We start from the raw sequence: 13971 nt of genomic DNA on the forward strand, positions 1-13971 counted from the left end.
CCCTTAATCATTATAAACGAGATTCAGAGCAAAATTTGTTTGCTTAAAGCAAGTACTAACTCATTTAAGCGAATGCTAACTTATTTAAGTGAGCTAACTTCACTTTCCAAATAAGGTATTTGTTTGAGTTCACTATAAGCAAACTATTAAGCGCCTAGAGTGAATTTCACTCACTTAAAGCGCATTCAATTAAGTTTGAACCAATGATTTTTCTTTAAGACTTGTAGCTTTTAGGTTATATTATTGTTGTGTTGGTTATTTCTCTATCTTCTTTCTAAGTTTTTTTTTCTTTTAATTAAATTTGTGAAAATTAAAATTTTAAAGAAAATTTTATATACCTTCACATAATTTGTCAATTTAACATCTGCTCATAATAACCTTTTAAAGAACAAAACCTCATTAGGATTTCTAAATTTGTAGAAGTCTACAACGACAAATCAACTAATCACAACAACATTAAGATTAAAAATATAAATCATGCATTTATAAGTATATTAATTAAATTTTTCATTTTTAATCATTGTTTAAGGTAATGATAGACTAATTCAAAAATATAGCTAGTTGTCATTATTTGTATTAAAAATAATTAAAATCGTATGTGTGTGCTTTTAAAATATTAATACATTAAAATTTAACGTTTAGTTAATGTACTTAATTTTTTTTCGAATGTACAAATGTTGATATATTAAAATTTTAATATTTTATTTATAATATTTAATGTTGTTAATTGTTACAAATGATTTTATTTATTTATTTTGTATATGTATTTTCTTTGTCATATTTCATTGGTTTTAAAAAGGATAGAAAAATAAAATCTTCCTCAATGTCACAATATATATTTTTTTAATTTCCAAATTTTCATACACCCATAAACTTGCTAACTTATTAGCAGGCCTCGCGGGACGAACAGGTAAAAAAAATTGCAAACTAAACTTACCTAACATGATTAAAAATGCAGTCTTCATCACAAATCATCTTGTAAGTTCGTTTTATGATCACTCAAATTCACCGTGAATTTGTGATTCTTGGTTTATTGACCGTTAGTTCGTGAAACTGAAGCATAAGACGTGTAAAAATTAGAGACCCTAAAAATTGAAAGGGTGCTCTAGAGGATTGAAGAGCGGTAAAAAGATGGCTTGTTGTTCCGTCAGTGCCGTCTCTCTCGTGTGTTATTATTCATTATTATATGCTGAGACAGATCTTAATTGATTAGAGATTTATGCTTCGATAGGTTCAGTTGACTTTAGAAAAATAACAAGAATAACGTGCCACATTCGATGTACTATTGTCGTCGTTTCATTAAAAAAATAATTTAATGATAAAAATAAATGAAACCGATATAGCTATCAAAGAATTTCGCTAAATCTAACCAGTTAATAGAAGAATAATTATACTGTTTGTAAGATTTTTATATGATTAATATTTAATTTTGTCTTTAAAAAAATATAAAGGTAACAATAACTTTTTGAATTTTTTTAACACGTTGTATCTAAATTTTAATTTCGTTATAAAAGTTAATTATTTTACTATAATCAATTAATATTTTTGTTCGTCATATAACTAGTCAATGGTTAATTAAACACATTTTATCTCTTAATGAACATGTAATGTAATATATCAAGTTTTCTAAATAAATTATTTTCAATTAATTAAGGAATGTTTTTGAAAATAATGGAGTTGTTTTATATAATTACATGTTTTTAACTAATTAATTAATTATGTGTTGTGTTTTAATGATAATAAAATAATGAGATAAGTTGAGTTTACAAAAAGAATATTTTATTTTAAATATAATGAGTTTACGTTTCTTTCATATGCGTACATTCTTTTCTCTTTTTGAAATAGAAAAAATACTTGGAGAACAAGAAAAACGTCACTTAACGTCCATCAAGGTAAAGAGGAGTGAGATTTTTCTCTTTTGGAAGTCAATTAATTTGTTGAGTGAATATTTTGTAATTTGTATGTGTTTTTATAAGAAAAAAAATCATAGTTTGACTTGAGAAGTGGAAATATGATTTTGTATTCTTCTTATGAACATAGATGTTAAAATTGAGTTGACATCGATGGGCATAGTATAGGATTTTCATTAACTCGAGTTATAATTATTTTAAACATTTGGATGTTATATCATGAAAACTCTCATATACTTCCAATTTTATTTGATACTCTCCATTAATACTTCCAATTTTACTTGATACTAACTTGTGAACATTACCTTGGAAGTTACAAACTATTGTTATTAAGTATATTCAATATCTCGTTATTGTTATGTGGGTAGTGGGTTTCACATACAATAATTACCAAGTCTTTGTTTTTCACACTAACAAATATGACCGTTACCATTAAACTTTTCTCCATTCTACCAATAGAGTTTTCTAATTCATTTAATATAGTTGAAGCACTCGTATTCAATTAATGCATTCATGTTTGAGATCTTTTAAAACCATCATTCATTTTATCAAATCCCAAATTCAATAATTTGTTGCTTATAATCCTAAACTCATAGTCAAATAAAAGAAAAAGTTAAGAATTACTAAGACAACAAATCCAATTATGAGAATACAAAATCCAACAACCTTTTATTTTTAAATGATAAAATGTTTATTGTTGATGAGAAGGTATCAAAACCTTATGTTATAGTTCATTTTTTTTTTATAATTTTGGTGGGCTAACGCTCTTAAGCGACATGGGCCAAGGATTGTGGCCTATTTTCTTTTGACAAGCAATCTAGCCTGACTTGATTTTGGTGGCCAATGGTAGGTCGAGCCTAAATGAGTTAAACTAGTCCATTTTGTCTTTCCTACTAAATACTACGTGACCTTTTTTATATTAACAAAAAACTTAAATATGTTTTAGTCACTTGAATTTGAAGTAAATTTATTTTTAATTCCTCAAATTTAAAATTGATCTTTTTAATTGTTGTAATTTAAAAAAATCTCATTTTAGTCCTTATAATAAAATTTTGTTAGGAAATTTGTCAATATTGTTGCACGAAATTAGTGTTTTAAAAATTGGTTGAACCAAGAGTTGGTGTCAAACTAGTATGAACCATGAGTTGAATCGTTTATGCATACATATTGGAGTGAACCGACCAATTTTTTGATTCAATCAGTGAATTGGAAGGTCAAACTGGTTCAATCATGAAGGTGTTTTCCAAAAAAATAAAAAATAAAAATAATAGAAAGCATAACATATAGAAATCAGACCCTATTCATAGGAGTATGAAGAGCCTTATCAAATATTACAATGACCACCTGTTCTAATACATTTGCTTATAATATATGTAACTTAAATAACTTTATAGTATATTATTAGTTTTAAATTATATATTTAATAGTATATATATATATATATAAATATTACGTATATTATTTTGTGTTATCAATGATATCAATTATAGGTATATTATATTATATATATATATATATTATTTTATATTTTTAATTTATATTAATATACAGTTTAATAGACAAATTTTTCATGTATTTCTTTATATAAAATAAAAATAAAAATAAAAATAATTTAAAATAATTTAAAAATTGAAATTTAATACAATATGAATTTATTGAAATTTATAAGTATAAAATATATTCAACATGAATATTTTTCAAAAAAAATTAATAGAAACCGAATTATGCGGTTCAATTACTGATCCATCGATTCAATTTTTGACCTATTGACCAAAGACTCTAACCAACTTGATGACCAGTTTGATTTTTAAAATTATGCATAAAATCTATTTATCAATATTTTTGTTAGTGAAAACTTGGACCAAAATCAATAATTTTAAATTTAAAAAATCAAAAATAAAATTATTCTAAATTTGGAAAAATAAAAAACATATTTAATCTTTAAAAAGATCTTATTTGACTAGAAGAATTTTTTAATAATTTTTTTTTAAAAAAATCCGCACTTCAATAGGTATGAGTCACCATGCTTAGTAATTTTTTCTACCATCTTAACGTTCATTGTTCCATTTAAATAAGATTTTTTTTTTCATTTTTTTTTTGTGATTTATATTCATATTAGTAATTTTATCTATGCAATACATATAATAAATATATTTTATATAACCAAAACTTATATAATAATTAAATACTTTTAATGATATAAATATACTATGATAAATTTAGAATACATATTTTTTAACACATGTAAAATTCATTTTGATTTATATTATTATTGGAATTTATAATACATATTTTTAAAAATTATTTTTCCACGAGTATTTAATGTTTTGATTTAAAAAAAAAAAAAAAAAAAACCGACCCGCGTGCAGTTACTTTTTTTGTTATTTGATTAACGAATTAATCCGGCCCAAATTCCCTTCTGAAACTTGAAACACCCCTGCCAAAAAAATACAAGCAAATATTCCAATTCTAAAATTTAAAAGAACGAAACCCAAGAGTCGAAAATCTCCCTCCAAAATAAAACCCACGCTGCCACGTCATCAATCCGCGCACCGTAAACCCAGCCAATCACCTTTCACCTCCCATTCCTATATAAACCACTCCCCACCTCCTTTTAACAAATCACTCGTCACTTTTTCTCCACTTTCACACTCTCCTCTCTTTTTTCCTTTAGATTTCCTTCGTATAACTCTTTCCCCAATCGATGGCCAAGGGCGACAAGAAACTGGCGGAGAAAAAGCCCGCCGAGAAGGCTCCGCCGGAGAAGACCAAGGCCGAGAAAAAGATCCCTAGGGACGCGACTTCCGGCGAGAAGAAGAAGAAGAAGAAGGCGAAGAGCGTTGAGACTTACAAGATCTACATCTTTAAGGTTCTAAAGCAGGTGCACCCTGACATAGGGATCTCCAGCAAGGCCATGGGGATCATGAACAGCTTCATCAACGATATCTTTGAGAAACTCGCTCAAGAATCTTCAAGACTCGCTCGATACAACAAGAAACCTACAATAACCTCCCGCGAGATCCAAACCGCTGTTCGCCTTGTCCTCCCCGGCGAACTCGCCAAGCACGCCGTCTCTGAAGGCACCAAGGCCGTCACCAAATTCACCAGTTCTTGATCTTTGCTGCCAGAATTAGGGTTTACTCGATGTATATTTTGAATCTTTGGTGTAACCGAATGGTCTGTTATCTTGGATTTTAATTTTTGTTATTGTCCTTTAATTCTTTAATCTTGCGACTGTTTCATACTGTTCTTCTGTTTCGTAGTCTGAAATGTTCTTGGTTTTGACAGGCTCGTAGTCTTACATAGTTTCTTGCATGTCTGATTGATGATGCGGATTGATTTTGATATCCAACAATGCGGCGGTGTAAGCGTTCTTTTTGAAGTAGACATTATGTAATTTGAGCGTGCGTATGCGATTAGAAATTATATGCGTTTAGGTTACAACTAATAATATAATTAATCCGTTTTTTGATTTTCTTTCTCTGTATTGAGGAGAGTGGTCGATGCTTTGTGCACTTTCCGAAGGCGCCTAGGTCGTCACGAAATTCACATGCTCTTGATCGCTGTTGCGAGAGTTAGGGTTTACTCGATGCATATTTTGAGTGTTTTGTTTAACCACAGTAATCGTTGGAATTTTATTCGTCGTTACCTTCTTTTTCTATTTAATTCTTTAATCTTGTAATTGATTCGTATTGTCCTTCGCTCTTGTAGTCTGAATTTTTCTTGGTTTTTGACAGGCTCGTAGTCGTACGTAGGGTTCTTTCGTTTTAATTGGTGATGTGGATGGGTTTTTGAAATCCAACATTGAGGCTGTTTATTCGTTCTTTTGACCTAAACAATAGGTAATTTAAAATATAAATTCTTCGTCATAAAATTTGCTGGTAATAATCAAATTAGTTGTTTAGTAGAGTTGCTGATGTTTTGTGCATTTATTTTTGTTTCTGATGTGTTGCTCGTTTATTTTAATTTTGGTATTTCGTCTTTTTGAAGCGTGTCTATGTATTTATCAGACAAGATCCTTTTTCCTTTTACAATTTTTTTGTAGTTACATTGACTGTTATCGTTGGTGGAATTTCCAACTCAATGGAGTGCTAATTGTTTTTGTATTGGTATATGCAACTTAATTGCTAGCCTGCCGAGGAAAATTTACTTTGTTGTTTTCTGATGTGGTTGCATTGTTATATTAACATGTTAAAATGTTATTTTTTTATTATATGAAATATGTTAATTTTGCTTGAGGCTTTTTAAATGTTTCTTGAAGCAGCAAAGATTCGACATTCTTCATTGAGTCGGTTTAATTCTAATTAGAAATTTGGAGTCTTTAGATGTTGCAAAAGCTTTTCGGTATCGATGTCTTTTTTTTTTTTTTTTTTTTTTTTTTTTTACTTTGTCAAATATTAATTTTCCGGGTGATTTCTATGCACTATTTTAACATTATTTAAAGGTGGATAAGTGACAAATGATTCTTTTTAATTTTTGTTTTTATTAAATTATTTGAACTCATTTAAAAGTACTTTTGTAATTTAATTTTTTATTGTTGACATGACAAAATTTGATTGTGCATGTTATGATTGTTGCTATCTTTTCCCTCATCGTCTCCTGCTTCCTCGACTTCTTCGACATTGTCTTTGTCCAGTTCTTCTCTTGTGCATTTTATTGAAGTTTGGGATCTTGACAATAAGTGTTTTTAATTCTTCCCTCCCTAAACAAACTCTTCTTGAACCTTCGATTGTCTTTGAGGAGGGTGAGGATGTCGTTTATGGTGCCAAGTCGTCTGTGTTAGAATCATAGTTGGAGGCTATCGACGAGTTGTGGTGGTGCATTAAATGACGGACAATTGTTGGAGGGGTTCGACTGTAAAGTGATTGAGGTTCGACTGTGAAGTGATTTTGGGACAGTGCTGTGAAATGTTGGTGTGGTACATGCATATTCTAGTGGGAGTGGCATGGTTGTTGTTTTTGGATGGATTTGAGTTCACAATGTTATTGACCATTGATATTGTGTATCAAATCCATCTAACAACAAGAGCCTTGCCACCCTTACCAGAATTTGTATGGTACACTAACATTCACTGTACTGTCACAAAATCACCTTGTAGTCGAATCCCCTCCAACGACTGCCTCGTCGTTGTTGCACCATTGTTGCTCGTTAATAGTCTTCAACTTTGACTCTAACATGTCGACGACTTGGCACTATTGATGACAGAAGTCACATAGTCTTTGATTTCCTTGCAGACAATCAAGGGTTCGAAAGTGTTAGTTTAGGGTGGGGAAGGGTTTGGAACGATGTTGTCAAAGTCTCAAGCTTGATGGAGGCTCAAGAGATGAAGGACTGGACAAAGTCGATGCCGAAGAAACCGAGGAGGTAAATGAAAGAGGCGATGAGGGAGTAGATGGTTGCAATCACAACGTGAAGTATCATATCTTGTTAAGTTAATAATTGAGTGTTGAATTATAAAAGAATTTTTGAGTAGTTTCAAATAATTTAAATAAAAATAAAGTTATTGTTTTTATGTTTAGACAATATGATAAATTTGTGCATGTTAAAATCACTTTGTTCTATTTTTAAATCACAAACATTTTTTTAAACCATGTTTTGCCTTTTCTCCCGCCTTATTAATAATGGCAATTAACATCAATAAACCAAATATAATTTTAAACAGAAAATGACAATATGTGAGGAAATTAGAAAGAAATTAGAGACTGATATCTAAGAACTTCCGCAATATTTAAAGGTCGCAAATTTTCATGAAAAATCCAAAATACAACTCGAAACAACACCTTTTAAAGAAAAAAAAAATGTAGTGGAGAGACTGTTGGCAATTGTAGCAATAGAAACAGTAGAGAAGAAACAAAAGTTATATACTGAACCGTTTTTTTCTCTCTCTCAAACACATTGGAGGCCCATCAGATTTAAAGAGCTTAATTGATGATACAATAGCGCCGTCCAGTGCCAGAAGATGGGTTCCCGAGTATATCAGTAAGAAAAAGCTTTTGTTGTGCTTATAAAATATTTTTGGATTTTTACAATTGCAGCCGAAATTGGTTTATTTTATTGCGGCCAGAGCTTTATGATTCAACAGGGAATGCTTGCTGCAAGAACTTGTTCTCGTTGTAGAAAATAATGTCTCCGATTTGTTTGTAAGAAGTTTGTTAGTATGTTGTTTTAGCACTTAGCACCTTGTGAAAGATTATCAAGCTTCCACCTTGCGAATGAAGCTGTCAAGCAAGAGGTATTTACTTTTTATATCACCCATTTTTCTTCCACCAATATTGGTTTGTCCCCCAAATTTAAATTCGGAATTTAAGTTTCTAGATGTTTATTTATATTATGTAATTGTACGAATATCACGTTCGAGTAGAACTAGTGTAATGTTTAAGATTAATAATATGATAATACAAATATTAAAAAACAAGAAGAAAAAAAAACACATCTCGGTCAATATCTTGAAGTAAAATTCATAACTAATAGAAGAAATATTTTAAAAACTAGTTATTATAATTAGAGATATAAATAATTCGAGTTAGGTTTGTCTTAATTAAGAGTCAAATATAATGAAATATAATATGGGTAAAGTTAGGTTAGATTTGTACCTTGCTATCAAGCCTAACCCTACATTAATGTGATTAGATTGAGTTAGATATTTTTTTTTTTGGGTACAGATGGAATATTTATGGTACAGGGATTGAGTTGAGTGACTGAATTAATTATTAATATATTGATATATTTTAAATTTTAAAAAAAATCGATAAATAAAATATGTTATATACATTATTTTGACAAGGTACATGCATTATAAATTAAAATAATATCTAAATATAAATATTGATTTAGCTAGGATTGAGCCATGTTTATCGAATTGTCCAACTCAATCAAATATCCAATCAATATATATAATTAATTTAGGTTTAGTTAATCGGATTCACTGGTCAATCTTGAATCACTTGTACCTTCGAGTATATAATGATTAAAATACGTAGTATAATATGAACGTTTAAAAAATAATAATAACATATTATATACTTATTATCTACCATTATCAATATCTTGTGTTTTAAAAGGATAAAAATAATAAAACACTCTACCTAAAATTAAAATAGCATCTAAAAAATCTTTAAAACTCTACATTGAAGTGTGTCTTGTATTTATTAGACCAGATCATTTTTCTTTTTGCAATTATTTTATGGTTATTATTGTTAGTGGAACTTTTAACTTGATGGAGTGCTGCTTGGAACCATGTATATATATCTTCAGACTCTAACTGTGTGTTTGTATTTGCTAGCCTGCAAAGAAAATTTTACTTTGTTGTTTTCTGATGTTGTTGTAGGGTTATATTTTTAGATGATAAAATTTACTTATTTTTTATGGTGTCATATGTTAACTAGGCTCTGTAATGTTTTGGCATTGACAGCTCTGATAAAGTAATGATTCTTTCCGATGGGTTGTAATGATATTACCAAACATGCTGAGGCTTTTTAAATTTGTAATTCTGGAAGCAGGAAAGAGCTTGCTAAAGTTGTGTCATTCTCCATTGAATCGGTTATACTCTTTAAAAAAATAGTAGCCTTTATTGTTGCAGAAGTTATTGGATTTCAATCTCTATTTTCTTCTTACATATTATATTATTTTTTGTTTAATTTTGATGTTGATTGTCACTATGAACAAGGGGAAAGAGTAGAAGGTGAAGGGCGATAAAGAAAAGGAAAATGCCATTGCAGTTCAGAAAGAGAAGAAGACGCATGAGGAGAAGTTTCTGAGAGGATTCGAGAGAAGAAGGCAAATGTAACGAATTCAAGAAGCAATGTAACTATTTTCAAGATGAGGGCTAATCTGGTGAAAGGTCTAGAGAAGACACGTTGCATGGTAGTCTTGTTTTTTTCATCTCATATAGGAGGCTGGGTTTTGTAGTTTTACTAGTATATGCATGGTACACACAAAATTTATTTATAATGATAAAGATGATATATATTATGCATATGAAATTCACAAATCAAATGGCTAAAATGCTTCTGTTCCCTTTGTACATTGGACATTCACATTGGTGAACCCCGTGAATATTTAATCAAATCATTAGGCTAGCCTATTTATTAATTTATTTTGAATTTAAACTAATATATTTAGCTAACCTTGACAAGGTCTATTTATATAAATTATGTAATTGTACTAATTTCATGTTTGACTAAAACTAGTGCAATATTTAAAATAAACAATATAATATTACAAATATTAAAAAAAAGGAAAAATAAATGCATCACTGTCAATGTATTATATAATTAGAGATTTAAATAAGTTATGTTTGTTTTAATTTAGAATCCAGTCCACCAATGAAATATAATTGGGATGAGTTGGGTTTTTGTCAAGCAAACACTACTAATGAAGTTAAATGATTTTTTCTAATAGTAAAAAAATTAGGAAGTCAATTGGAATGACATAACAAACATTAGTGCAAAAAAAGGCTATTACGTCACCCAATTTACGTCGGAAATGAGAAACTCCGATGTTGTAAAAACGCGGTGGCAGTTTCGTAAATATGTGGAGACGTCGAACAACAAAGGGTTCGACGTAAATGAGGGAATTAACGTCGGAAGTGATACTGTCTGACGTAAATTTACGTTGGACCCCCCCTAGACCGACGTAAATTTACGTCGGAGATACCCCATCCGACGTAAATATTCCACTATATTGGCCAATGTCTCATTTTTCATTCCCGCGCTCACAGTGTATACGAAATCTATTAGCTTTTCTCTGATTTTCTAAGTCTCCCACTGCGTTTATTTATGCATTGAACGTTTCCAAGTCTCTAAGTGTCTGCACGTTGCTCGTTTGAGGTTTGTTTCTTGTCCACACAATTTTTCTGTGTTTTTTTTGTTATTTGTTCATCTTGAACGGCAGAACGGGCCGTTCTCCTTGCAGAACGGGCCGTTCTGCTTAAATTGTTGGTTTTGTAAATTGTTGATTTGGAACGACCTGTTCTGATTTCAGTACGGGCTGTTCCAGATGCATTAAATATTGATTTTTTAGGCATTGACCTTTAGTTTACCATCGTATTAGTAGAAATATTTATGGATTTTATCCGAAATTACTATCGATTTTTTAGGTTTGTAGTTTAGGTTAGAAAAATTATGAATAACTGAGTCAATAGTTAATTTGTGTTAATATATAGATAATGAATCGAAGTTGGATAAATGCAAGTCGCATTAGTCAATAGTACAGAAATGGAGTTGAAGAGTTCTTACAATTTGCAAGAGAAAATGAGAAACCCATCAAAGGGGCATATTATTGTCCATGTGTTCGATGTTTGAATCAGATACGTCAAGAAGTTGGAGAAATACGTGATCACCTGTTTATATATGGTATTGTGAAGAGTTATACAGTATGGACAAGGCACGGAGAAATATTAGACATTCCAACAGTGTCAACAACTGAAAATTTTGAAGGGATGGACGATAACTTAGAAGAGATGATACGTGATGTTGGTGAAGAAAATTTTGAAAGAGCACATGTGTATGATACCTTAAAGTCTGATTTTGAGCAACCATTGTACACAGGATGCAATATGTTTACAAGATTATCAGCAACTTTAAGATTGTTTAGTTTAAAAGCAAGAAATGACTGGACTGATAAAAGTTTCACAGAATTGTTGGAGTTATTGAAAGAGATGCTTCCAGAAGATAACACGTTACCTAATCGCAACTATGAGGCAAAGAAGATACTATGTCCAATGGGTTTGGAGTATAAGAAGATACACGCGTGCCCTAATGATTGCATATTGTATACAAATGATTTTGCTACACTGAAAGTGTGTCCCACATGTGGATTGTCGCGGTTCAAAAAGAAAACTGATGGAAGTAGTGGTGATGAAGAAATAGAGGGTCCCCCTGCTAAGGTCTTATGGTATTTACCGATAATACCTAGGTTTAAAAGATTGTTTGCCATTAAAGAGGATGCAAAAAATCTCACATGGCATGAAAATGGTAGAAAATGTGACAATTTTCTTCGACATCCAGCTGATTCTCCGCAATGGAAGAGGATTGATGAAACATTTCCAGAATTTGGTGCAGAGTCAAGAAACTTGAGAATTGGTCTAGCTATAGATGGCATGAATCCTTATGGGAACTTAAGTAGTAAACACAGTTCATGACCAGTTTTGTTGGTTATTTACAATTTGCCTCCTTGGCTATGCATGAAGAGAAAATATATTATGTTGTCTATGATGATATCAGGTCTCCGACAACCAGAAAATGACATAGATGTGTATCTTAGTCCATTGATTGATGACTTGAAAATTTTGTGGGACACAGGAGTAGAGGTCTTTGATGCAAATCGTGAAGAAAAATTTACCATGCGTGCAATGTTATTTTGCACAATAAATGATTTTCCAGCATATGGTAACTTGAGTGGGTATAGTGTGAAGGGTCATTATGAATGTCCTATATGTGAAGAAAACACAAGTTATACCCAATTGAAACATGGGCAAAAGACTGCGTACACTAGGTATCGTAAGTTTCTTGTTCGTAGTCATCCATACCGTAGATTGAAGAAAATATTCAATGGATGTCAGGAGGATGAAATTGCCTCGACACCGCGCAATGGTGAAGAAGTATATCAACGGGTGAAGAACATTAACATTGTGTTCGGAAAGACGCAAAAGAAGTCAACTGAGAGAAATATCTAGAAGAAACGATCAATATTCTTTAATCTTCCTTATTGGTGCAAGCTAGATGTTAGACACTACATAGATGTGATGCATGTGGAGAAAAATGTTTGTGATAGTGTAATTGGGACATTGCTAAACATCAAAGGAAAGACTAAAGATGGAGTGAAAGCACAACAAGATTTGGTGGACATGGGTATACGTTCTTAGTTACATCCTCTGTCTATTGGAAGACGCACTTACTTGCCTCCAGCTTGTCATACTCTATCAAAGAAAGAAAAAAAAAGCTTTTTTGAGTGCTTAAGCAGTGTGAAAGTTCCACAAGGGTACTCCTCAAATGTTAAGAGTCTGGTGTCTATGCAAGATTTGAAGTTGATTGGTTTAAAGTCTCACGATTGTCATGTGTTAATGCAACAACTTTTGCCTGTGGCTATTCGTAACATTTTACCATCTTCTGTTAGAGTTGCTATTACTCGATTGTGTTTATTCTTCAATGCCATTTGCAACAAAGTAATTGACCCTATAAAGTTAGATGAGTTAGAAAATGAAGCAATCACAATCTTGTGTCAATTGGAAATGTATTTTCCACCTTCATTTTTTGATATCATGGTGCATTTGATAGTTCATTTGGTTAGGGAGATTCGATTGTGTGGCTCGGTTTATCTTAGATGGATGTACCCTGTTGATAGATACATGAAGATCTTAAAAGGATATGTCAAGAATCAATACCGCCCAGAAGCCTCTATTGTGGAGAGGTACATTGCAGAAGAAGTCATTGAGTTTTGTTCAGGGTACATGTTGAAATCAGAACCAATAGGAATTCCCAAGACTCGACATGATGGGAAACAATTTGGTAAGGGTACTCGAAGTTTAAAGATTAGAATTGTGAGTCGAACTGAAGTTGACCAAGCACATTTGTACATATTGAACAACACTGATGAAATAATTCCTTACATATCTGAACACATAGATGAAATCAAGATAGCACACCCCCGAATGAATGAGAAATAGGTATTGAATGAACATAACAAGAGTTTCTTAGCTTGGTTTAAGAAAAAGGTTTATGGTGAGGTTAATGCTTCTGATACACTTTTGAGACTCGCGCGTGGGCCTAACAACGATGTCATTACATTTGGTGGGTATGACATTAACAAATATTGTTTCTATACAAAGACAGAAGATGACAAAAGAGTACAAAATAATGGGGTTACAATTCAGGCTGAGGCTGTGCATTTTGCTAGTTCAAAAGATAAAAATCTCATTACAACATCTATGAGTTATTTCGGAGTCATAGGAGACATATGGGAAATTGATTATGTTACGTTTAGAGTGCCTGTGTTCAAGTGTAAATGGGTTGATGGCAATATGAGTGTGCGGACAGATGATTTAGGATTTACTTTGGTTGAT

At 31.2% G+C, this 13971-nt stretch overlaps 1 protein-coding gene across 1 annotated transcript; it reads left to right on the forward strand.

The window, feature by feature from the left end:
• The first annotated feature begins 4518 nt into the window (after positions 1-4518).
• Positions 4519-5197, forward strand: LOC109805173 (histone H2B.11). The gene has a single exon (XM_020367172.3). The coding sequence runs from the start codon at positions 4615-4617 to the stop codon at positions 5023-5025; it is 411 nt and encodes a 136-aa protein (XP_020222761.1). The 5' UTR covers positions 4519-4614; the 3' UTR covers positions 5026-5197.
• The last annotated feature ends 8774 nt before the right edge of the window (positions 5198-13971 follow it).

This window comes from Cajanus cajan, chromosome 7 (genome assembly GCF_000230855.2).
Source record: "Cajanus cajan strain Asha chromosome 7, NIPB_CcT2T_4, whole genome shotgun sequence".
NCBI classification, from domain to species: domain Eukaryota; kingdom Viridiplantae; phylum Streptophyta; class Magnoliopsida; order Fabales; family Fabaceae; genus Cajanus; species Cajanus cajan.

What these genes read in the sequence shown, in the direction of transcription:
- LOC109805173 (XM_020367172.3), top strand. Translation starts at nt 4,615, where the DNA reads ATGGCCAAGGGCGACAAGAAACTGGCGGAGAAAAAGCCCGCCGAGAAG.